The sequence below is a fragment of the Gymnoscopelus microlampas genome, assembly GCF_963454915.1.
Source record: "Gymnoscopelus microlampas genome assembly, chromosome: 14".
Lineage (NCBI taxonomy): Eukaryota > Metazoa > Chordata > Actinopteri > Myctophiformes > Myctophidae > Gymnoscopelus > Gymnoscopelus microlampas.
In genome coordinates this window covers 22,349,126-22,376,875 of record NC_139951.1, presented here as the reverse complement: position 1 = coordinate 22,376,875, position 27,750 = coordinate 22,349,126, and the positions used below count along the sequence as shown (strand labels likewise).

Genomic DNA, 27,750 nt, shown 5'->3' with positions numbered 1-27,750 from the left:
ACTGTATGTTCACCACACAGTAATTATTCTTTAACACATTAAAGGATTAGGATTTCATAACAGTGAGTGAAAACACCGTGAGACAGTGTACAAATGGAACCAAATGGATGCTTACGAGTCCATTTGGTTCCAATTGTGCATCTGAGTTGCAGACCTGTAAGGATTCATAACCATCAATCATTTAGTTGGGGAATCCTTGGAACCCCCTCATGGTCACCTGGGGGTCCCCGGGCCCCACAATGTGCTGTGCAGGAGGGTAGCACTTTCCAAGATGCTGGAACTACTCCGTCTAGCACTTACAATCATACTGTACCATGTTCAAAGTCACTTAGATCACATCACCTGCTCATTCTGATGAAACTGTACCTGAACCTCTTGGCCCTTTCTGTATACAATACTTTATATACTGAGCTGCAGCCACATTACTCTATTCAGCGGAGTACTGTAGGTTGTTTGCATTAATGAACGGGTGGAGAATAGATAGTAGGAAGAATAGTAGGAAATATGGTGTTTGAACAGCCACCCCTCTCTCTTGGAGTTCCACTGGGATTATTCAGAAAGCTCTGATCATTTTGATTAGATGTCACATAATCAAAAGCAACATGTGTGTCTAAAATGTACGTGGTGCTTTTCATTACATTAGCTGAGTAAATTTCTTTCAGTGTTAGAGGCACGTGTCAAAATGAATGAGTTGCCGTTTCAAAATGTTGTTTGAATTATTCATTATTTTAAATTAATAGCCTCTTGTGTTTATTTGAACCCTCTGAGGGTATGTGTGTTGTGTGCAGGTAAAGAGATACATAAGTCTTGTCAATTGTAAATAGATGTTTTTCCCCTTATCAAATATGAAGAAATTGTGCTCTGCTAAATTTGATGCATAATGTAAGTAGTTTGATGAATATTTTGAGAGAACACATGCCAACGAGTTGTTTGAGGTTAGGGTAGGAAAAGATGACATTCTGAAATTATTTACAACAAAGGTCATTATTTTCTTGAGAATAGTGACTTTCATGTACAATAAATCAACAGATTTCATCGTCTTTCACAAAATTATAAATGAAATGACAATGTTGTGTAGAACTTATGAAATTACTTTTCTGTACAGGACAAATAAAAATTAAATGTACAGGACATAATGTACAGTATGAAGTAACTTTGTTGTGCAGGATATATGAAGTGACTATGTTGTACAGGACAATGACATATGAAATTACTTTATGTTGTGCAGGACATACTGTATGAATTGACTATGTTGTACATACATGACATACTGAAAAAATGTCACTGAGCAAAATGGTTTATTTGAGGTGTTAAAAGGCCTGTTGCAGACTGACAAAATACAAGACTATAACGTTATTGCCACTTTGTCATTTCTCCCACACAAAACAAAGAAACATTTTTAAGTTTTGTTTAATGGTAGTCTGCAGTCTGCAAAACTATCATCTCTCCCCATTTGGAACAACTTAACCTATGAGCAAAAAAGTAGGAATTTCTGTGTTTCACCAGGGAGCATAATGTTACAGTCTGGTTTTGATGTCACTTTTCCAAAATGGCAGTATGTTCTCTTGACTCCTTATGAATATTTGTCCCCTCATATTGTTGTCGGAACACATTGAGGACTTAAACTACCATAAACAAACTAAAATCACAATGACACATTTTTAAAGATTTCTGGAAGAAAAACAAAACAATGCTATTTATTCCTTTAAACATGGAATGTGAAAACAGACATTTACTGTACAGCAGTGATAAATCTAAACATTGTATACAAATGGAACAATTCAGTTTGGATCCAGCAACCCATTTGTTTGGTACATAAACGCTTATTTTAGGAGAGGCTATCAGTTATGTACTGTATTGTTGAATATGTATAGAAAAAAATGTGATCAGCTCATGCATATGGAACATTACAAAACTGAATCAATATAATCACACATTTAAAACCCTTTGGAACAAATAATTCCCTCTGTGATCTTGGGGAACACTTGGCTTGTATTTCTAGTAGTGGCTACAAAAATAAAAGCTATTCAAGTATAAAAAAGTTAAAACAAAAAAGAAAAGAGCCACGCCCAGATAAACTGAACACAAATTATTTTTACAGTGACATTTAAAAATCAACTGAATTAAAATCCTCATGAAAATAAACAACCCAATACCTAAAACCTTTGTGCATAAACAGCATCAAATTCAGGGGAGCGGCCTAGACATACATACACACACGATATATATATATATATATATATATATATATATATATATATATATATATATATATATATATATATATATATATATATATATATATATATATATATATGAAAAAAGCCATGGCTACTCTGCACACCGAATGGTCCTTGTGCACTGCCTGTGTGTCCTTGTAGTTTCCTTATCTTTCCCACATCCCCATTTAGAAATAACACAAAACTATACAAAGTAACCAATTCTATTGATGATTTACTAAGCCTGGTTTACAGTATGTACACAGAAATACCACTCTGAACACCATGACAGCAAACACGCACACACGCACACACACAAATGACAGTGAGAATGAAAATAAACTGCACGTTTACAGCTTTCAAAAGAAAATCTGTGTAATGACATCTACACTAATGGTTATGTCGTTGTTTTACTGCATGAAATCAAGGCACCCAATGATCCCTATGTGAAGCCAGAAAAAGTTGACACTACTAAATAGTAAATGCATGATCCCCTTAACTCCAGTCTTAATTCCTCCAACTAATCTTTACATCAATACATACACTTTTCTTGTAAGATTATTAAAACAATCTTAATTAAACCTAGATTGTCTGTCTCCCATCCTATTATTGATTGCCTATTGCCTAAATTAAACAGAATATATGCTTGCCTACTGCCTATACTATTGGGCTCTGATTGGGATGTTCTTCAGGCAGTGTGATATTGCCAGTCACACTGCCAGCCAGCAGGGGGCACACAGGAGGTGCTGACATTTATTTCTCAATTTGGCTAAAGGATTAATGTATACCAGCAGGTTTTCATTTCTTTCTCCTGGGGAACTAGAGTACTGCTGGCGTTCATTATAGCCATCTAATCAGGCCCTAATTTAGACCTGGGACACCACGTGAAAGCAATTAACTATCTGGCAGCATAGAAAACCCAGCAGTAGTCTGGGGCCCACAGGACTTCCCTATAGCATTGTTGAATTACACAAAACAACCATACACAATCCAGTGGTGTCTGCTTATGTACAATGGAAGACCCAGTGTCAGTGTATCCTAGCTTGCCTTCCATTTTACACTGGCTGACTGATTCCAATGATTACAAAAACACTGACTGAAGCAGACCTGCCATGTGTGGGACTATATTGGAGACATGTTCAGTCTTCCTAAGGCAAAACAGAACGAATAATAAAGAGAGCAGAGCCAGAGGTGCCTCACTCTTTATCTTTTACAGTCCCTCCTAAATCCAACCTAACTCCATTTCTGCATTATCTATCTCTCTCTTTCTGTCCAAGCCTTTCCTCTCTCTCTCCCACTTTGTCACACACACTATCTGTCAGCCGGGGGCTAAGGCTGACTCTGGAGTCTCGCCAGGGTGAGAGAGAGAGTATGCATGCTTAAAGGGGAAATCCACCCATTTTCAATATTTAACTATGTCATTAATATAGCATAAAGGAGTTGTGTGGAAATAAGAAAAAAGTTCCCCCCTTTCTGTGTTGCCTTGAACTGGAGGATTGGTTGTGGGTTTAACATTGCAAATTACAACATGATGAGTCATCACGTTGTAATTTGCAATGTTAAACCCACAATCAATCCTCCAGTTCAAGGCAACACAGAAAGGGGGGAACTTTTTTTTTATTTCCACACAACTCCTTTATGCTATATTAATGACATAGTTAAATATTGAAAATGGGTGGATTTCCCCTTTAAGAGAGAAAGAGAACACTGCTGCCACTGCTGCTGAGCATGCGCATGCCTCAGGGAGCACGCATGTCCCAGCATGAAACAACGTGAGTGCATTTGTGTGAGACTGGTCATTTGTGTAATGAGGGTGAAGACACTGTTATGTGTCTTTCGGAATAAAATGTGTGTACATGTCAGCCTGGCTGTTTCTGTGACAGAGATAATTGTGTCTCCTTTAGTAGTTCTTGAGGTAATCGGGTATTTGCCAAGTACATTTGCACATATCTGGATTATTGTCTTTGCATTTACCCCTTCTAACTATAGGAGTAGTGGGCATTATTAATCCAGCGCCCAGGGAGTGTTTAGTAATAACTGTCTTACTCAAGGACACTTCAACACTAAGCCTAGAGGGGGGATCGAACCAGGGACCTTCAGATTCCCGCTCTACCTCCTGAGCCACATGCCGCCAGATAGAGATGTACTGTAGTGTGCATCTTTTTGAATACTATCTGTGTAAATGCGTGTGTTGGGTGTAATGGGATGGCTGGCTGCCTGGCTATCCTTCCTCTCTGCTTTGTAGGACAGTGACTTGGTGTCTGATTCTAGGACAGAACATGACACCCTACAATCGCACCTAATGTCCCCCTTCACAGCAAAATCCTCAGCATTAATTTAACTTGGGAGTTGGGTGTGTAAATGGATCTGAAAGGACCCATAACTCCAAAGTTAAATGAACACAGAGGATTTTACTGTCAGATTATGTTCTGTTGCGGAATTATAGATATGTACACTTTTGTCATTCTAATGTCTTCATTTGATAACTGTCTTCTGACATAATCCAAAGCAGCCAAGCTAATGACACCTGTGCTGTGGCTAGTGTACCATTAGCATAAAATGGAGCAGTCAGTCTCTGAAATGCCACGAAGCCGTGCTGAATAAATAGATGATTGGTTGGATAGATAGATAGATAGATGGATAGTTTATTAGTCCTCTCGGAAATCTATCAAGTGCCATACAGCGGTCAATGATCCTATGTCACTGGGGTAAATGTGACTTTGAAAATGGCAACCCTTACTAACTGTTTTACTGCTACTCTCGGTGGCCGTGGCATCATCCTTGTTTGCTGTGTTTAAGACAAAATAGTGATCCTGACTTCAGAAAACACAGAGAAAGGCCGAAAAACAGACAGAAAGGGGTAAAATGATGTATGTCAGTACGGATGTATAATAAATACTGTTTCTACAGAATATGATATCCATCAACAATTAACTGGAATGCACATCAATAGTGTGATTGTGTCCCTTTAATGTCTTAACATTCCGCATGGCAAGCTTGTCCAATAGTAGAGGCCAATACAGTATTTTTGTTATTGTGATTATTCTTCATATTTTGGCTCAGTACCTCTTTGTTTCTTAGCACTTTACTTTGGTCATGATCTTTGGTCATGATTTACTAAGCTTCACTACCACCCTTGGCAGGAATAGATAAACACTATACATTTAATACTAAACTCAGCAGATCTTTCTTAGTGATAAACTAAAAATGTTTCACCAAAGGGTATTTATAATCGTATGTATTACTGCTAGCACTATACACAAATCCTGTCAAATGGTGATCTGTTGACTTGATGACACACAATCATAAAATGTACATAATGTCAATTATGTCATAATGACATAATTAATCATAATGACAAGCTCGAAAAAAGAAAAAAAAAACGTGTCCATCCCCCCTCAAATCCTTCCATTTTCTACATGCGGGACCCATGGATCTGGAAAAGCTGTCAAAACAAGAGAAGGGAAAACAAGGAATTAGGTGTTATAAACGCATAGCCGTGTAAGAGCAGTTCAAATACTAAATGGCAGCACAGTACAGCAGTCTGGTCAATTTAGTCTTTATTTCTTTTACATTCCAAACTACGTCAGGGCTCTGATGTTGTTGATGATGAGAATGGGAACAGGTTGATATGAAAAAATGAATGTGCTGTCACTTGATGACAGAGTGAAAATTATAAAAAAAATCAAATCAAATCAAACACTTTAAAAAAAAGATTTTGCTATACGTTGAAATCATGAGATTTCTTTTGTGTATTTTCTGTCAAGCAGATTTTCGTATGTATGTATGTATTGTGCTATATGAAAAAGAGGTTTAACTTGTGTATCTGCTGCGCATACTTTATTAACATGATTGTTAACAGTACAGGTAGTACAGTCAAAGGTTATGGTCCATTGTACTCAATTCACAGCCAAAGTATAACATAAGGATTAAGTGGGTAAGGTCAGGGTTATTCCATGTCACAGCATTCGTAATGAGAACCACTCAGGGAGGAGCCAGGCTTGGATCTATATTACAGAGCCAGGATGTGTCAACTCAATGCTGGACCAGCCAGGGAGCGCACACACACACACACACACACACACACACACACACACACACACACACACACACACACACACACACACACACACACACACACACACACACAGTATGCACGCAGACCTTTCATATACACACTCACAAGTACACATTTGCACACTCGCGCGCACGCGCACACACACACACACACACACACACACACACACACACACACACACACACACACACACACACACACACACACACACACACACACACACACACACACACACACACACACACACAGAAACCGACAGGCTGGTATAGGTCATGCAAATGATCAGGGACATGACATTTTCAACCACCAGCCACAGTGGTTGATAGATTTCCTGGTACACAAGAAGCCATATTCGCAATTTCACTAAGAAGACAGGAGTTTGAGAAAAATAACCTCTGAATGATGGTTGCCTAATCGACTGGCAAGAACAGACCATCCTAACACCATGGCCTGAATTTAACTGCATTTAGCTGGTGGTAATTCCCCCTCCTGCTAATGCTTTTGCTAACAAGAACACAGCTGTGTGCTCTGCAACCCAAGCACAATGACATCTGCAGCTAAATGACCTTCATTCGGTTGCAGTTAGGCCTATGTGGGCCTGAGAATTTTATATCAACTAGACCATACCCGTAGGGGAATATGAGCACCCAACGTGTGCAGTTTGGCTTATGCGTCGAGAACAGACAGTATCAGGGATCGAAAGTGAGTTTGTACTGTGTAGTGGAGTGGTTCGCAAACATTTTTATGTCAAGGACCCCCAAATTGACACTTGTTAGCCCGCGGACCCCCATTTGAAAAGATATGCCAGGGACCCCCATAAGAGTGGTTTTTTTTTATGGCTCTAGCAGTGATTCTCAACCATTTTAATTTCAAGGACCCCCAGTTTGACATGCATTAGGGCTATGGACCCCCATTTAATGGCATTTCTATGTCTTGGACCCCAAGTTATATAGTAAAGTCCACGGTACATGCTCCTGTCGCGAACACGAACACACACACACACACACACACACACACACACACACACACACACACCACGGTAGGCTACATGCTCCCGTCGTCCCGTCGCAAAAAACACACACACACACACACACACACACACACACACACACACACACACACACACACACACACACACACACACACACACACACACACACACACACACACACACACACACACACACACACACACACACACACACACACACACACACAGAGATCGTCCAGCGCTTTTGTTTAGATCCAAGTGATTATCAATGATAGCGGCTACACCAGGCGCGCGGATCTCTGTCTATCTCCCCCTCTCTCTCTCTCTTTCCCCTCTCCTCTCTCTCTCTCTCTCTCTGTGTCTCTCTCCCCCTCCCTCCCACGCTCTCGCTCTCTCTCTCTCTCTCTCCCTCCCTCGAGCCGTGTATGCGTTGACACGCATATAGGCCGCGGACCCGTCCACCCCCCCACCACAGACACACACACACACACACACACACACACACACACACACACACACACACACACACACACACACACATGTGATGTGCTGCGGTGAACGGAACGCACTCGCGGTCTCGCAGTGAATGGAATCATGTGTCTCGGTGTTGCGGTGTTGCCATGTTCGCTTATTGTAAGCGCTTTATTGGCAATATTGGTGGTGTTGTGTTTTGGCGTTGGTTGTGAAAGCGCAGGTGGGTGTGGGGACGCGTTGTGAGCTTGTAGATCGGCTGTTTTCCAATAGGCAAGGTATATGTGTGAAGGCGCTTCGTTTTGGCCTTCTTTTGATAGACCTCGTTGCTTGTAGGGTTCGTTTGGTTTGGCCTTGTTTACTGCTTGTTTCTCTCGCGAAACCTGGCAACGACGCATGCACAGTTTGATCAAGAGTCCCCCCAACCAAAACCAACCAAGACTCCACCACCGTGAGGTTACTAGAATTATAGTAGGATTGAATAAGCAAAAACATTTGAAAATTAGGAGTTGGCAAAACAATACAGTTATACATTTTCAGATTTCAGATTTAACAATGCAGTGATGAATTTTCACATTTCAAACGTAGTTATCAATACATGAATTTAGTTCACAACAATATTATAATACATATATGCCAATATTTTAAAAACTAAAGATGCTGTGCTAATTTAATGTAAATGATAATGTACTGTATTTCATAACCAATAACCCTTTTGTAAGCAGGGGTGTCATTTATTTTCAAATAGTGAATATTTTACACTTGCAAGGTGTCAAACTATTATTATTTCAATGCTATGCCATGGAAAACTCTGGACCCTTCATGACATCACTCAGATTCACACACTACATCCCACTGGGTCTGCCCACTAGCAACTACGGTTAGTCTAGTGTGGTTTGCCTCACCCACGCATGCCTCTCTGTTTGGGAACAATGACACACGGTTCTCTCATTCTCTCAGCCACTCATTCGATGTCGCATCGCTCCCTGCCACCTCCTCCTGCTCCTCCTTCGCTGATTCCTCCTCTGGCGTCTCCAACGCCTTTAGGTTTTTGTATTATGGGGGAAAAAAAGAAAGAAAGAAAAAGATACAGAACAAAAAACGAACCAAAAAAACAAACAAACAAAAATATTGACAGCGACAAAAAAATGAACATAATGTATTGATGATTGTCAGTGTGCAGGACAGAGTGAGCTACAGCCCCGTATCAGTACTTGGGAACGACCATATCGTCTCTGCGCTACACAGTGGTCTTTATAGATGTCTAATAAAAATGTCAAAAGGAAATGTACTGGGTTTTTTTATGTTTTTCTCACAAGTCCACGATTCCATAAATAAGTAGGTAAATGCATGTTCGGTCATGGGACCAGAGCAGATAGGGTATTGTTAACGGGGCCTACTGAGATAACAGATTCTGTATAGACAAACATACAAACATAAATTACCGGTGTAGAGATAGAAGAGACAGTGAGACTGTGACAAAGAGACTGATATGCATTGATAAATATATACAGATGGACACATTACAAGGCGTAGACAGACAGAGGCGCAGGAGAGATAGATGTGACAGACAGACAGACAGACAGACTGTCAATGAGTGAAGTGTGAAATGATGGAAGTAAATGTGCTCGGTGAATTGAGAGCCGCGTTTTCAGTGGAGAGGGTGGGGTCAAAGCACACTCATATTACACACACACACACACACACACACACACACACACACACACACACACACACACACACACACACACACACACACACACACACACACACACACAGAGGATATGGTAAAGCTGTTCTCCTGTGTGTGTGTGTGTGTGTGTGTGTGTGTGTGTGTGTGTGTGTGTGTGTGTGTGTGTGTGTGTGTGTGTGTGCGTGCGTGCGTGCGTGCGTGCGTGCGTGCGTGCGTGCGTGCGTGCGTGTGTAGGGTCACACCTTGGTCTTGTGGCTCTGCTCAGTGCCCAGTCCAGAACCAGGTGTGTGTAGCTCCTTGGACACAACGCACAGGAACTCAGCCTGGTCCTCGGTCCCGTAGCTGTATGAAGACCCAATGTTCACCATCTGGAGGAGACCGAATGGGAGAGTGAGAGACATATAAAGGTAGGGGGAGAGAGAGAGAGAGAGTGAGAGAGAGAGAGAGAGAGAGAGAGAGAGAGAGAGAGAGAGAATGAGAGAGAGAATGAGAGTACTAAGATTGACAAAAAAGAGGACAAAGGAAGAGAGACGGGTGTAGAAAGAAAGTGAGAGATACCAGGAAACACAGGAAACGGGTAAAGAGACAAATTGAATGGGTGAGAGAGAACGAGGGAAGGACAGACAATGACAGACATGAGAAAATAGATGGACATAAAGAGAGAATAGATGGGACACCTTTTCTCATGCAGGAAGGATATTCTGTTATTACAACACTGGGCTCAAGGAGCACAACGGTCATATACACAGGTTTTTGGAGGAATTCAGAAGGACCAAAATCACACATGGACAGCATTCATGCAATCTAGCTGAAATGCGAAAGCAGTGGGACATCGCTAGGAGGGTCTCAATGTGCTGGAAAAGCCAGGGTGGTAGGTGTGACTCCTGGGGAATCTGGGTTGGATGCTTAGGGGGGTCTAGATGTGTGGATCCACTGTTGGCATGCGTAACACTGAAGCTGTCCACAAGATTAAAGGCTAGCGAGGTCGGGACGGTTTGTACGTTAAGGACCTACGTATATCTGGGTTTTAAGGGGGAAAAGCAAAGCACATTAACAACAACAGGAAATCTTGTAACACCCATAAATCCATAAAATTAAGCGTGCCATAAATATGTGAGTTCATTCGTTATATTAGTTATTGCAAACTTAGACATACTGCTGGTTTTCTGTCCTAACAGGAGGTTCATTGCGTTCACCTTGTGTCCTTGTATACTAGCTGTCTAATTAGGGACTAGTCCGATCTTTGACACCAGATGAACACATTTAACTGCCTGGTTAGATTGAGAACCATCAGCATCGGGCATCCCACAGGACCAGGTTTGGGTACTACTGCCATAAAGGATCTCTAGGGGGGGTGATAGGAGTGGCGGTCAGCCCCAAGGATTTTTCTGGAGTGCAGACAGTGGGCGGTGGGTTGGGGGATAGAGTCAGATCAGGGATCAGGGGGGTCAAAGGTTGAAAGGGGGGGGGACACAGCAGCAGCAGCGAGTCCAACCCACAGTCCAGAGCAGTCCGGTGCGGGGCTTTCTGCAGGTACGCACGCTGACCTGCTCAAACTTCCAGCCGTCCGACATGGTGGACACCATCTGGGTTAACTCCTCCTCCTGGCACTGCAGCACCCGGTACACATGCTTGGGCGGTACCTGCTGGAGAGGGAGAGAGAACGAGAAAGGGAGGGAGAAAGGGAGGGAGAGTGAGTCAATGAGAAGAGTTGAGGCCAAGTTTTACTTGCAGCGTCATATGATGTACATTTTGTCACCATCTCATTTCCGTAGGGACAGCCCTATAGACGGGTTTCCTGTTAGTAAACATGAGAGGAATATGACCGCGCAGAGGAGGGGGAAGCCTATGGGTGCGTTTGGAAATTACGCACCGGAGCACACTCGCCTATTAGTTTGTATTGGCCAGTGCGCTCACTGCCGCTCAGGGCTGTATTTTCGAACGCGCCTTTCACCCGGGCATGCGCAGATTGCGCATTCTGCTCTGTGATGACGTCGCGCGGAAATCCGTCTATACATCCCAGATACGGACCATGAGTGGACAGAGGGATGCCTTTCATTCCAACAAGAACACTACAAAAACACTGGCTTGACTTCCATATTTCTTATTGAATGTGTACTGAACTAATGAAATCAGCTGGCGTATGTAACCCAGGTCCAGAAATGAATCACCCTTTACAATAAATAGATAAATAGCAAAGTTAAAAGTGGATTAAATCATACTTCAATATGAATAAATAAATAACTGTTAAAAAGGCATCAGGTGACAATTCATTCAGTCATTCCCTCACTACAGTAAAAGATACACTGAAAACCCCTTAGATCAGTTCATTATAGCAGCCTGTGTGTGCAGAGACAGCAGGTGGAACGAATTCCAGCTAATCAGAATGAGAGCAGAGAGGAGCCACTTCAGCAAACTTTTGCTTGGGAACAGTCTCCTTGTCTCTTGCACCAGAAAAACGTCAGTTTGAGAAAATATAGAATAATAGTATCAGTTGTGTACATCAAGGCACAACATTAATGATTTGAACTCTTTGTGAGAAGCAACATTGAGTCATCTAGACAGCACTGATGTGCTGATGCTGATTTCATTTGCAAACCTTGGAGTGACAAACAGTGTTTGGATGCATTAGCTGCTAGGTAGCTAACATGTTAAGAGTAAAGTCCCAGCACTGCTGGTGACTAGGCTGTTTGTTTAATGAACAGTCATTTAAAGTTTATTTTGTGTTCAGCTAAAAAAACGTTTTGCACCAAGTGTATTTCATTTCATATCAAAAGAATGTGTTCTCAATGTCACTCATGTTTGATTTATAGTCTCACTCACATGGTATTTTGCTGGACCCTGCTGTTACTAATTTGAGTGTAAGGAATACACCACCATTGGTGAGAGGAAGTTTTGTTTGAACTATTGTTGAATTGTAATTGTTAAATGAATGTGAATTTGAAAGGTTTAATGTATTTATTTCCAATAAGTATTTTGAAGTGAAACCTTATATGCAGTATTGTGTTTATGGTACATTAACACAGAGATGCCTCTGGCCTTGCTTTATGCAGGTCAGGTTTTTTGTTTGGATACATTTATTCTGATTTAGCCCGACTCTGGTCCACCAAGGATGGCGAGCTAACCTAACCCTGACCCATGAAGATTGGAAGAACCCAGAACGTGATCGATATCTCCTTGGACAGACCCAGAGCCATAGCCCTTGTCCCCAGTGTGGTAGGAATTTGTCACACACACACTGCCCTGCAAGGAGCAGTGCAGTATTGGGCAGTGATACACACATACACAGTGATGCTATGCTCATTTGAGAAGTGGTTGCTCTCTATTTTAATGACGTGACGCACACGTCGCTTAACACCTACAGTACAGGTCACACAATGGGCAATTGGGGTGCATTTCGCTTTTCCGACATGTCGCCTTTCCGACGTTAACGTTACGAACCCTATACCTAACCCTAACCGCACGCGGACGCAACTAGTCGGAGTGGCGAGATGTCGGAATGGAAGGAACCCCCCGGGCAATTGATATGCATATAGGCTAATTCCTATGTTAATGTACCTGGCGTGAGTCGGGAGCCTTTGTAAACTTTGATGAAGTGTGAATTTAAAGTAGTTTTAAATCTATGCGTGTGCCTGCACGTCCCCCAGGCCAAATAAGTGGTTGCTCGGCGTGCAACCCCGTCCACTGAGCATTGCACCCCTGCACATACAGAACCACACACACACTATTTTCGGCCCTGCCAGTAGTGCAGAACTGGACATTTACACACGCATACTCACCACACCCTCTGCCCTGTGAGGAACAGTGCAGGACTGGACAATTAGCTCCAACACACACACAACTCTCTGCCCTGCAAGGAGCAGTGCAGGTCTTGACAGTGAACACTTATACACACACACACACACACACACACACACACACACACACACACACACACACACACACACTCTAAGGTTCAGACACTTTGTGTCTTTGGGACTATTCTATAGCCACTTAGTGGTGTATGTGTCATTGTCAGTGAATGTGTGTTTTTTTATTGTCCTGGTTTATTGTCTCCGCCAGGCCGAAAGGCATGGCGAGAGAGTATGTTTTACCCCCTGTCCATTCTGTCTTGTCTGTGTACAGCTAATCTCTGGCACCGTTGGCTTGATCGCAGCGAAACTGTGCACACACAGTCCCTGGATGCCAAAGCCGAACCTCTGCTCCAAATTTTTCACATGGGCCTTTTGTAGCGCCACCAGGAGGCCGATTTGTGCAAAACACATTTTTGAACAGTACTCCTACAAATTTTGGCCAAAAATCCCCCAAATCGGTACACAGTATCTCTATAGTCATTAAAAGAAATGGCTCATTTCAGATTTTTCATATTCCATCCTGATTGGCAAAAATTGTCTTTCAAAGTTTGCAGGAGAACTCTGTTTCAAACAAAATGCCTCAAATCATGAACACAGCATGCAATTTCCATGAAATTTTGCACACACATTCCCATTAGGCCGAGGAAGAAATGCCATTTGAAAATGTTCAAATCAGCCTCATGGTGGCGCTGTAACAGGCCGATTCGTGTTTTTACCTATAACTGCGCCGATCAGTGTAAAACTTTGTATGCACACTCTCTAGAGGCCAAGGACAAACCTTTGCCCTGCATTTTTCACATTTGCCTTTTATAGCGCCACCAGGAGGCAGACTTATGTAAAAGACATTTTTTGATATTAAGCCTTCATATTTGATCCAAATTTCACGCAAATCGGTACACATGATCTCTATAGTCATGTGATCAAGACGGATCTGTTTGATTTTTCATATGCCATCCTGATTGGCTAACATTGACATGCAATGTTTGCAGGAGTGGCCCGCTTTGAACAAAATGCCGCAAGTCATGAATGCAGCGTCCGATTACGGTGAAACTTTGAACGCACATTCACACTATGTTGAGGAACAAATGCCACCCTTTTAACATTGGCCTGTTATAGCGCCACCAGCAGGTCAAATTTAGCAAAACACATTTTTAGAACAAAATGCCTCAAATCATGCATGCAGTGTCCGATTGCCGTGCACGCCCTAGGAATAAATGGCATCCTTTTCACATTGGCCTATTATAGCGCCACCAGGAGGCCATAATAACCTACCTGACCTGGCGGAGACTTGTGCTCCGAGGAGCACTTTTTCTAGTTGTAATTGTGAAGTGTGATATTTTTGGATTCAAGTCCTGATTGTTTATTTGATTTTGAAATATTGGAACCTGAAAACCCTAAAGCATTAGAGATCCATTGATACCAAGGTATACCTCCCTCATTCATTGCCTATTGTCCTACTTTATGTTTGTGCGCAGTGTTTTATGTTTGTCTTTTATTACTACTTCCTTCAATATATAAAATTGAGCCGGCCAACTCAAAGTGATTTGCATCTGGTCTCATCATTTACCCCTCTGGCTCCAGTAGACGAACCTATAGACAGTAACTAGTCCAACTTCTAACCCTCCATTGTAATTAGGTAACTGTCTTACACTACCTTTTCGACACAGGTGTTACACGTAGGATGGGGTTGGAACAAAGATCTGCATGCAGAGGGCTTGGATATATACAGTATGTGTGAAAGAGAGAGTCATACTAGTGTGAGGGTGGCACCAGCAGTAAGAGAATGCCATTTACAGGGGAAGAGAGCTGTTTGTAGATGTATGTGTGTGTGTGTGTGTGTGTGTGTGTGTGTGTGTGTGTGTGTGTGTGTGTGTGTGTGTGTGTGTGTGTGTGTGTGTGTGTGTGTGTGTGTGTGTGTGTGTGTGTGTGTGTGTCAGTATAGGACTTAGAGGAATTATGAAAACAGCTTGAGAATGGATGCCTTGAAAAGGAATAAGAGGCCACTGTAACAAACCAACAAAGACAAAGAGTGATAGAGTTAAAAATAAACAGCAACAGCTAGCTGCAGCACATGTAAAGAAAACACTTCAGTGCATGTTCTTTATTTTTGAGTGTAGCCTCAAGCCACCGGTAGGAGCAGCAAATACAGTACTGTACTGCACTGTATAATGCAAGTAAAGTGGGTGTATGGTGTGAAAGGGCAGAAGGATTATATAAACCTGAGAGGAGACATGTTGAGAGAAAGGCAGAGAAACACGATGTACAGCACAACCATCTTTAGGAAGGCAAAGAAGGGTGGAATCATGACAGAGACAATATCTGAAGGTTTTGCGCATACATTGTGAAAGGGAGAAAGGGGAAACAAAGAGTGAAATCATGTGTTTGTGTGTATAGAGAAACGGCATTCACTTTGCCATTTAACATTGTACTTATTTGGATGGAGGCCTAGAAAGAGTAGGACATATTCACGTGTTAAACTTTTGTTGTCACATGTCACCGGGCAGTGGGATGTTTGTGTTTTGAGCCTAGGCTGTGATAAACCAAGGACCAAATGAACACATACATACACCATAAGGACAGAGATGAACATAACTCCACATTTTGGCAGACAACCTACCAGTAGTTGCTACAACTGAATAACTTTTGGGTATTGGTTTTTGAGCTTTTGATTTAGGGTTAGACCTTTTTATTGTTTTGGACTGCGTCTGTTGGTCGTCGTCTCGTCTTACCTGTGTGGCCTTACTGTCTCTCTCCATAATCCTGTCCTTGATGAGTTTAATCAGCGGAGTGATGTTGTAGAACTCAGCTTCTTCCAACACTCCTGGAAGACCGTACCAAGGTTATTACAGTTTTGCATTTTTCATTAGTTCTATTTCAATTCAAATTTTTGTTTTCCATTTTAGTTTAGTTTTGATATACTCTGGTTCATAAACGGCTTTACACACCAGGAGCGACGTGAATAAATGATACGAAAAATGTAATTGTGTCCTCTTTCGTTCAGATTGGTGATTTTATTTGCACTGAAAAATGTACCTCGTTTTGAAAAATAATCATGCCGCTTCATCGCCTCATGCTTAGTGCATGTAACACAAGTTTAAAAGAATCCAAATGAATTGTGAGATGGCGGCAGCCATTATGCCGTTGCATTTGTACGTTATACATACATCCATATGAATCAGCACTAAGAATCACTACATACAGAGGAAACAAAAACAATGCACATACATGTGTTACCTCCACAATATTTACACAACATTTCCTAATTTGCATTTTACAACTATATTTTACAAAAACTGACTTGGAACATCACCCACCCAGGCTGTATAGGATTACAAGACAAACATTCCCGATAGTATCTATATTCCCACAGACAAAGCAGACGAACCTTCCTCTGCCAACTCCTTGTTGAAGACCAGTTTTCCATGCCGTAGGTAGTTGAGAATGGGACCAAAGTAGGTGGGGTCTCTGTCAATCACATAGGCTCCTGTCTCATCCTGTTGAGGAAGGAAGGAAAGATTCATTAATAAATAATGATAATATATTAATAATTTATTTATCAAAACAAAATAGTACATTTACCATAAAGGCTGGTGGTTAGTCATAAGTATCCTAATTAGTTTGAGTTGATATCTACAGTTTGAGTGAAAATATATAATCTATTATTTGTTTGGAGCATCAATTTAATAACTTTATTAGCATCCTATATTAAAATTGGCTAATGGGGGGGGTGGGGGTGGCGGTCACTCTTGACTCATACATAACCATAAACAAACCCGATACGCCGGGAGGACCACGGCCACGTCACTCTGACTCAGACATAACCATCAACAAACCTGTTACGCCCATATATAGGCATATCACTATGACTCTATAAGCATAGACAAACCCGATATGCCCATTTATAGGCATATACTGTATGGAGAGAGATCCGGTTGTCCAAAACCACAAATCCGACCGCTATGCTCATATATGGGCATGCCAATATGCAGGGTATGGGCATATACTAATGACATCAGGGATCTCCATATATGGACATATAATGGACAAGGACTGACAGATAAAGAAATCTCAATATATATGGTCACAAAAGGGACACAGCGGGTACAACGGGTACTCTGACAAAGCTCCAGACACTAGGAGTCAGACATATTGGTCTGCCACTACTTAAAGGTAGTGTAAGTGATAATTTTTGGTTAAAACAAAATGTTTTTATAAAAAGGTTAAAGCTCTATATTCAGTTAGTAATCATTGTTCAGTAACAGGGGTGTTTGTTCAGTAACAGGGGTTTCCCCCGTCTCTCCAGCTCTTTTAATAAACAGAAAATACATTTTCAGGTGGGTTGCTAATTTCATCCAATCAGGGAGAGTAATTCATTAGCTATTTTATAGTGTTCCAGTTTCAAATGTGTATGCTCATTTCTTTGTCGTCACTTCCAATTTCACTTGTTTATCCTGTATTCTGTATGAGTTCTCTCCCCTGATTAGATCAAACTGTTATCCCGACCTGAAAATGCATTTTCTGTTTACTAAAGAGCTGGAGAGATGGGGAGACCCCCGTTACCGCACAAACACTTTATAGCAATGATTATCAGAATATAGAGCTATTTAACACTTTAACAAAGGAAAATCACTTACTGCACCTCCTTCAACTACTATTGGTTTTATGTAAGCTAGGTCTCTAGAATAGAATGGTATAATGTTCTGGTGGTCACATGGATGGGTCTTTTATTGGCTGCAGTCTGGTGGGTGACACTAGCCTCCAGCAGCCTCTCCAATAGAGCAGAGCTTTCTTTTCTGTGGACGCCTATGTTAGCCAATCAGCAAGGCTCCACGTGTGTGGCTGGTGCATTCATGAACTGCTCTGTGTGTGTGTGTGTGTGCGTGTGTGTGCGTGTGTGCGTGCGTGCGTGCGTGCGTGCGTGCGTGCGTGTGCTGAGCTGTAATCAGGCCTTTTGCTACTCTCCAGCCACTTACCGATTTCTCTGCTATCACTACCTAAACTATTAACATACATGGTATAATCCTCCTTGAGGGTCCATTTAGAACAGGGGTCCCAAACTATCCGCCAACAGACCTTTAGCGGTCCGCGACCCTTTCACTACTGGTCCTTGACACCTGTCCGCGCAGAAAAGAGGGGCATTATAGGGGCACTATATAAATGCACCATTTACCATTTAAAAAAATATAAATATATATGTATCTGTAGGACAGTTGAGTTGCCGATCTTTCACTTCCTCTTTGTTGTAGGTACTTAAGAAACAATTTATTGTATCTAACAACCCAATGTGTGTGAGTCGTCAACCCCCCAGTCTGTCCACCGTCTCAACGAGGTGCTTGATAATAATCGTATTATGCAAGGCGAGGCGGCATGCAGAATACTACAAAAACATTCATGCCTTTCAACAGGTATGTTGGAGATGCAATTCTTCCAACCCGGCACATGATTTCCTCTCTTTGCAGTTTGTGTGTGTCGCTCATTACATCATGACAGCTGAAAAGTGAGATTCAGAATAATTTCCAAGTAGATGAATTAACAGTACAGTAGCTATAAATAATAGCTGTGCATAATGGTCACATACCATGTATTGACAGCTGTTCTCGTGCAGTAGGACTTATTTTCCATTGTCCTAACAGGTCTAATAAGAAAAGTGCTCTCCAGTGAGCGCAGGTCTCCACCAGGCCAGGTTGCCTACCCAGGGCCCACAAACTTTAGAAATCAGTCATAGGCAATTGCAATGTAATTATGGAAAATCCAGAGATAATGTAATGTGTGCATGTAATGTTTCATGCCGATTGGTCCAACAGTGCTGGAGAAAAACATAGGCAGGCACAAGTCTTAGCGATTTACAAACACATTTTTGCTATCCACTGATAGTTGCAAGTTCCACAGTGATTGTGAACCAGAATCAGGCGAAAGTGCCGCTTTATAAATCGGACAAAAAGTATGAATCTGTAAATTTCTCGTGTGTACACACAGTATTATACAAGCATTTTTATGACTGCAGGCTTCTCACCCCTTCGCGTGGGACTGATTTTATGCATGGTCTGATTCATCAAGGAGGAACTTTGTAAGTGCAGAAGTAACAAACAGAAGTATCAAATATCACATTATGCAAGTATAAAGACAAAGATAGTTCCTGTACATGTGTTCTGCCCACATGTGTGTGAGTTTAACATTGACTAAAGGGCTCTGGGAGATGGGGAAAGCTGTTTCCAGGTGTTGTCATGCCGACTGTCAAGTCTGGTCACGTTGAGGAGGTGTCTTCTACTGGAGCTCAATTTGAGCTCGTGTGTGTGTGTGTGTGTGTGTGTGCGTGTGCGCGTGCGCGTGCGTGCGTGCGTGTCTTTGTGTGTGTGTGTCTTTGGAGGGAGACGTCCCCATGAACGCTCCCTGCTGTGTACTGTGCTGGCAGCATCCTTCTGCCTCACCCTCCTTCTCTCACTTTTCTGATTATCCGTCTCATCTCTCTGTCCCCTCAGCTTTCCTTGATTCTGCAATAGTGGTTCCCAAACGGAACCCATTTTTGGGTTGCGGTCCATTTTCAAGTAAAATTACATTAAACATTTTTGTTTCCTAGAATTCTTTTAATTTATTTCAGAAGATTTTCAAACATTAAAAACAATTTGAAAAAAAAAAAAACCCTATTCAAACATTTTTCAAAAGAATCTCAGAAATAAAACAATCTATACATTTGAAAATTATTATTTATTAGCAATTAGTGAAAATAGCAGATTTACAAGCTGAGCTTGTAGATTGGCTATTTTCATTATTATATAGGGCTAAGGGCTTACAATATGTGGTTAATTCAGAATGTATTTTTGTAAGTTTAAGATGAAAAGTTTGGGTAACACTGCTGCTGCACGCCCTTTTCCTCTCCTCAGTGATGTTTTTCACTGCTCTCCTCTCTGTGCCCTTGTCTTTCTCAGTCTGCTTGTGTCTTAATCTCTTATCTCTCATGTGCCTTAGACATTCATCTGCAATTCTGCATACTAATAATTCTCTCACTCTAATTCATCTATTCTAGATCTTTCCAGTTTATTGTCTTTGTTTCTGTCTGGCTGGGCAGAGGGCAGTGGATCTAACAACACTGCAAAGCTCAAGAACGTGATGCTAGACAGGAGGGTGTGGAGGGCAGTGACTAATGAGTTGGTGTTAGCTAGTCCGCACACTCGCATCGCATTGTCTTTGTGTCTGTTATTTTTTCTTCTTTTCTCAATTGGATGGCCCTTTCATTTGTTGTGGAGGATTACAGGGTCAATAGATTGTATTAAGTTTCTGATCACAAGAAACTTGCTGCAACTTTTGATTATTTTCATAGTGATTATTCTATCAATTGCTTTTTCGATTAGTCAAATTTTACTTATTTTCTATAACAACAAATAGATGCAAAACAATCATTATAATCGACTGAATCCATTAGTCTGATTAACCACTTAACTTAAACCCTATTTACTTTGTTCAATGGTGTCGTGCAAAAATAGCCAATCTACAAGTTCACATTGTGTCGCATGGCAATGGGGTATAGATTGAAGATTTTCCCTATTTGGGAACATATCAGAACATTTTCACCTATAATGAATGACATTGAAAGTGGCTAACTGTTGCAGACCTACTGGACTTTACGATCCCTTTATGCTACTGGATATAAAAAATAATAATAATAACAAATAAAAAGGTTCCCTGCAAAATCTTTTATTTTATTAAAATGAATTACTTTTTATAATCAGTTAAATCTAATAGGTTGATTTAATGTTGTTCCCCTACACAGGAATGTGTTGGTTTCTTTCTCTCTGACAAATGCTGTGTGTGCATCTGTACAGTGTACACACAGTAAAATCCTCAGTGTTGATTTAACTCAGAGAGTGTACAAATGTAACCAAAGGGACCCGTAAAAGTAAAGTTACGAACAATGTGTATTTTAATATGTACTGTACTGTAGGCTCTATACTTTAGAGCCAATGTATGTATAATATTATGTGCATACATGCATGCATTATGTGTACAGACACACACCCATACATGGGCAGGGACGTCTCACACATGCACAGACGTGCAAATGTGCTTGTGTGCTGAGACAGAAAATGATGAGTTATCGCTCTCACAGAACCCACAGAATCTCTCTCTCTCACTCACACACACACACACACACACACACACACACACACACACACACACACACACGCAATTCACCCTTGATGCATGCATGAAACCACACCCGTCATTTCAATCTGAACATGAAGAGAGAGCAGTAAGAAATTGATGTGGACCTGAATGTGGATTATAATTAGATGTACAGTAAGCCTTAATATTTAATTCATGACATCGTCACTGGCTGTCAGCGACTGACAACTACTCTTCATCAATGTGGGAGGCATCACGGCCCCTGGCTAGTGGCTACTGTATCAAAAACCAAATTATCACCCGCATAATAATCATTGGTACTAAACTGACCTCTTGTAAAACGACATATCAGATTAACTGCAACTGGGCGTAGGGAGGACCGGTGATAAGGCCAACACATACAACAAAAAACAAGCTCAATTACTGGCTATCTTTGTGGTGACAACAACAGTGCTGACAACAACAAAAACAGAATATCTTTCTCACTGTTGTCCTTACACCTCCGGTCCCTGTTTCATATTAGACCTAGTATAGCTCCAATAGGGAGATAAAGCAAGTTTGGGCCTGTGGTGGAATCTACAGCAAGGTTGTGAAGCAGGGAAAAAGGAGGAAACTCATTGGGGGGGGGGGGTTACTTATCTGGATGATAGAAGGAATCTGAATTGCTAAATACATCAGGTTATTCACCCAGAAGAGTAAATATGAACACAGTATTTGTCATAGGTGACATATCAAGCACAGTTAACTGCAAGAATCCTTGCATCCCTATTCTGGGCATGTCATAATAGGCAAACATTCTGTGAAAAGATCTGCTATTTGCGATGAAGAGATGAGAGAGGGAAATAGGAGGGTGCCAAGTATAGACCCCCAGGGACACCGGTTAAAAAAGTAGGGTTTAAGTGGTTCATGTAAATACGTACAAGCCTAACAACACAAACTGTGGTCAGGGTTTTGGTTTGGTTTGGTATGGTTTGCCCCCCAATTATGACATAAGAGCAAAATGTCTGTTATGTGTATTTAGCCAATGAGCGACATGTACAATACAGAGGACCACTCCGCATTACAGTGGTGCAACTGATTATGAAACTAATAGTTCTGCAATGTAGATCAATTACATTTCTAAACCACATAGTCTCAGGCCTACAAATAAAGGTTTTGATAATTTCTTTGTTCAATATCACGCAAGCCTACCATATATACTTGTACACTAACACTACACTGTCATCTCTCTCTAGAAAGACAGACAGACTGAAACAAGGTCCACTTGATCTGAATCATGCCCATGGTGTTTGATACCAGTCAAAGATATCACAATCCTCAACTAATGTGATTATGTTATTATCGTCTTGGAGGCCTTGCACTGACTGCCCTGTCATGTCTCCGCAGCTCAGGTCATCTAAATGCCAGATCTCTAGAATCATTTCTACATAATGTAATTGGTTAGGCTGCTGTGTGTTAACTACAGTATACTGTATATTCTGACCACCGAGGATTTGGTGTGAGGACAGATACGCAGTATTGGCGGAGACAAGGGATGTGTGTGTCACTGCCTGTGAGGGAATAAGTCATACATCTCTAGTGTGTGTGTGTGTGTGTGTGTGTGTGTGTGTGTGTGTGTGTGTGTGTGTGTGTGTGTGACGTTTTTTGGGGGGTGCGGGTTGGGGCTGAGGTACCATAAGGTAATAATCCTATTAAGAGTTGTACTTAGCCAGACCATGTGTGTTCAAAACAGACCACCAATATCCTCCTTGACAGAGCTATGCCGACGCCAGTGGATAACAAAAGAACTCCTGTGGTGATAAAAATCGTCCTGTCTCTTGAGTAAGAACACACGTCACACACACACGCTTCTTGTCCTCTAGGTAATTTAACGACACGTCCTGTGTGTACTAAACAAGTCCACAGGAGCTAACAAAGCCTGTCTTCACCCAAGCTGCTGCTTGGGTGAAGACATTACATTGAGGACTTTTAAGGATAATGCATCCAACTAGAGCTGGGGATACAATTTATAATTTTTTACCAACAAGTAGTTCGGTCTTATTGATAATATGATGATATTTTGGAGATGACTAGGTACTGTATTTGTTGTTCATTTCCCTCAGTTTACTGTAATGCAGCATTTAATACCAGGAAAAGACATTTAAGGCATACTATATATTATGACCAAAATCTCAGACGATATCTAATCTTATAATAACAACAGCCTATATCACACAAACACCAGCTCTATTTAAAACAATGTCTTACTCATCTGCTGCATGCTTTCTGGACATACAGTACCCTAATCCTATCTGCAGCACTGTTTCGCTATATGTGCATGTGCTAAAAGCTCATGCTGCAGGATCAGCAGTCCTTCAGCACATTGTCTCCCTCAGGGACCAAGTCACTCTCTTTCCAGGTACTGATTGTTCAGTGTTAACCGACAGATAGCAGATCCCTGGCTCATCTTATCAACTATCACATCAACACAGTCATGATCCATTCGAGGCCCGGAGGTCTTCCTCTGAAAGCCCTGCATGTCCAATTCTGCTCCTGTTTTGTCACAACCCGGCGGCGGTAGAGGGTCCTGTGTAGGGTTGGGTATCGAAATTAGGTTCCAAATAGCAACTGAATTCAAATTGCTGTGGACCGGGTAACCATAGAAACGAGGGAATAGAATCAGAATCGATGAAACCCTAATCATTTAAGGGTCCAGTTTTTCTCCTATATAAATAAAGCATACAACACGCTTTAACTGCTACTGTTTTCCATTGTGTTGTCATGGAATAATGAGAGGTTACAATTTATTACATTTCTTAAAGTTGACAATTATTGATGTAAAATTAGTTTACAGGAACAATTGTGTTTGGTTGATTTAAACGCCAGTATTTGCAGGACAAAAAGTTTCAACATTGGCTCTATCTCAGGTACTACTAATACACAGTAATAGTAAATACTATTTACTTCAATTAACGCTTAAAAGAATGAGGATATTTTTGTTATCTAATCGGAATTGATAAAATCCTATCGATACCCATCCCTAGCCCTGTAACTGAAAAGGGTCACAGGTTCAATTCCCCACAACAGCTAAGATGTCCTTACAAAAATGCCCATTAGCAAGTAAGACACACACTAATCACCCACCTCTGTGCTAACTCATTGTCCATATTCACACAGTCGCCATTTTTCTCTTACATTACACTTGGGGTCACACATACATGTTGGTGTCACCCACCAGAGTATAATTTAAGAGAAAAATAGCCACCATGTGAATATTGTTATTTATGAGTATGAGTAGCTGATATTTACTATCAGCTAAAATGCCTTAAGGAACACTGGATTAATGGTGATAGGACAATGCAGTAGCCAAACAAACTAGTTAGGGACATCCCCCCTTGATCCTCTCCTCTTTTATTTGTGAGATTAGATATCATCTAGGATTTGGGATATTGTAATATTGTTATATGGCAAGTGTTGTTATTTCCTGGTTTTAAAGGCTGAATTAAAATTTCTGAACTTACCTGAATGTTCTAACCGTCCTATTATTTCCCTTTATCCACATCATGTGCGCATATTCCCCCACGGGTATGGACTAGTATTAGTAATTACATAGACATAACTGATTTGATAAAAAATCGTATTGTGTAAATATTTTGTGAAAGCACCAATATAGTCATTTCCACAATATAGTCACATAGATATTGAGGTATTTCGTCAAAGGATATTGTGATATCTGATGTTGTACGGCAGGCCTACATTATTATCGCCCAGCCCTACAGCAAAGAGGGGAGACTTATCTGGGAGTGAGGTAAAGAGAGCACAACAGGTATAAAATAAAGAGTGAGGATGGAGGGTAAAGAGAAGACGGACAGAGGCTGGGGCCAAGGGCCAAGTATGTTACTGCTGCATGTCTGTGTGTCAGGATGGTTGTTTGTTTGAGTCAGTGTAGTGTATAAATGAAAAGGATAGATAGGTGTGTGACTGCTGTGCAGAGATGAAACAGCTATTTGTTCTGTCGCTGTTGAAGGTCACAGGGAATATTACTTTCAATGTGCTCAACAGTACACCAAAGGAATGTCAGTTTATCAACTCTTTCTTGCACACACTGTCTGACACTAAACTATCAGGAGGATGCATAATATAAAATTGCATTATTATCCTCATTGTCTACTTTATGCAGCCTAAAGCCAACACATCACATGCATATGTGATGGAAACAACTCTCCCTCTTCCCATAAGACATTAACTTGACATACAGTGAGTGCACCCCCTCCCTGCATTAAGAGGCAGCACGTGCCCATACATCTGACTGATATCATTGATTGTTATCAGTCAGACTATGTTTTGCACCCTGTCCGTCCGTCCGTCCGTCCGTCCGTGCGTGCGTGCGTGCGTGCGTGCGTGCGTGCGTGCGTGCGTGCGTGCGTGCGTCTGTCTGCGAGCAGCTAATCTCCGGCACCGTTGGCTTGGTCGCAGCGAAACTGTGTACACACACTCCCTGGATGCCAGAGCAGAACCTCTGCCCCAAATCTTTCACATGGGCCTGTTATAGCGCCACTAGGAGCCGGAGGCCGATTTTTGCGAAACATTTTTTTTTTACAGTATTCGTACAGATTTTGTCCAAACATCACACAAATCGGTACACAGTATCTCTATACTATAGTCATTAAACGAAATGGGTCTTTCAGATTTTTCATATTCCATCCTGATTGGCTAAGATTGGCTTCCAAAGTTTGCACGCACATTCCCACTAGGAATTCCCACGAGGAAGAAATGCCACTTGAAATGTTTCAAATCAGCCTCATGGTTAAGCTATAACAGGCCGATTCGCGTTTTTACCTATAACTGCACCGATCTGCGTAAAACTTTGTATGCGCACTCCCTAGAGGCCAAGGAAAAAACTTTTTCACATCTGCCTTTTATAGCGCCACCAGGAGGCCGACTTCTGTAAAACAATATATTACTCCTTCAGATTTTAATCCAGATTTCACACACATTGGTACACATGATCTGTATAGTCATGTGATCAAGACGAATCTGTTTGATATTTCATATTCCATCCTGATTGACTAAGATTGACATCTAAAGTGTGCAGGAGTGGCTGTTTTGAACAAAATGCCTCAAATCATGAATGCAGCATCCGATTGCGGTGAAACTTTGCACGCACATTCGCACTACGTTAAGGAACAAATGCCACCCTTTTGACATCGCCCTATTTTAGAGCCACCAGGAGGCTGGTTTTTGCAAAACTATTTTTTTTATATTACTCAATATATTATATTACTCAAATCAGTACACATTATCTCTATTGTCATGTGATCAAGATGGATCTGTCCGATTCTTAAAATTCCATCAACATCGCTGGCCCCACAATAACCTACCTGACCTGGCGGAGACCTGTGCTCCGAGGAGCACTTTTTCTAGTTCGTACCATCATATCACTATAGTGATGATGATGATGATAATGATGAATGATGCTCACAAACTCATTTAATTGTGGCTCCAACAGCTGGACGGATAACCAAACCCAATTGGCTCAAGTTTACATGCCAAAACTTACCGTGTCTGAATGCAAGTCCTGTTGCTGACAGAGCCTGTAAAGAAACGAAGTTTGTTCTTTGAGCAGGGTCTGCCGCGTCGTGAGGAAGACCGTGCCGCCGACGTTCAAGCGGACCCACTTGCCGTTGTTTCCCCCGGCGGGGTGGATCCCGGTGCCGTTGTTTCCCCCGGTAGAATGGATCCCGGTGCCGTTGTTTCCCCCGGTAGAATGGATCCCGGTGCCGTTGTTTCCCCCGGTAGAATGGATCCCGGTGCCGTTGTTTCCCCCGGCAGGGTGGATCCCGGTGCCGTTGCCGACGCACTGCGTCGCCGTCTCGGTCGACTCCGTGGGGGTCGCACTGCTGGTGGTGGTGGCCGTCGTCGTACTGTCACTACTGCCCCCCTCGCTGTCTTTGTTGTTGTTATTGTTGTTGTTGTTGTTATTGTTGTGGCCCTGGTGGTGAGTTGACACAGCAGCGTCTGCATCCGATAGCGCCTGTGGCGGTATCCGTTTGTCTTCTGTTGCCATCGGGTGAACAGCGGTGGACCCTCCAGTTGAGGACGGTGAGGCAGAGTGTGTGTACCCGCCGATACTCTGCTTCCTCTCCGGTCAACGACCGAGGATGCTCCGCCTCATCCCTCATCCTGGCCCCCCTCCCTCCCTAACACGTGCGCGAACAACTGGGTCTTGTAGTTTTCTACACTCATATACAGTCACAGAGGTGGCAAAAGTGCTCACATTTTTTTTAACTTAGTAAAAGTTACAAGTAAAAGTATGGAATAAAAAATGTACTTGAGTAAATTCAA

General features: G+C 41.8%; 1 protein-coding gene across 6 annotated transcripts; it reads right to left on the bottom strand.

Moving 5' to 3' along the window:
• Positions 1–3,913: 3,913 nt before the first annotated feature.
• kctd17 (potassium channel tetramerization domain containing 17) lies at positions 3,914–27,524 on the bottom strand. 6 transcript variants are annotated; one of them, XM_084077834.1, is made up of 7 exons: positions 26,966–27,524; positions 16,691–16,799; positions 16,035–16,126; positions 10,951–11,097; positions 9,694–9,819; positions 8,664–8,799; positions 3,914–5,664 (listed from the first exon to the last, which is right to left on the bottom strand). In XM_084077834.1, the coding sequence occupies exons 1-6, from the start codon at positions 27,470–27,472 to the stop codon at positions 8,707–8,709; spliced, it is 1,074 nt and encodes a 357-aa protein (XP_083933960.1). In that variant the 5' UTR covers positions 27,473–27,524; the 3' UTR covers positions 3,914–5,664; positions 8,664–8,706. The 6 variants fall into 6 exon arrangements, with proteins under 6 accessions (XP_083933960.1, XP_083933962.1, XP_083933961.1 ...); XM_084077836.1 differs by having other exon boundaries at positions 10,999–11,097; XM_084077835.1 differs by having other exon boundaries at positions 10,951–11,094.
• Positions 27,525–27,750: the final 226 nt, after the last annotated feature.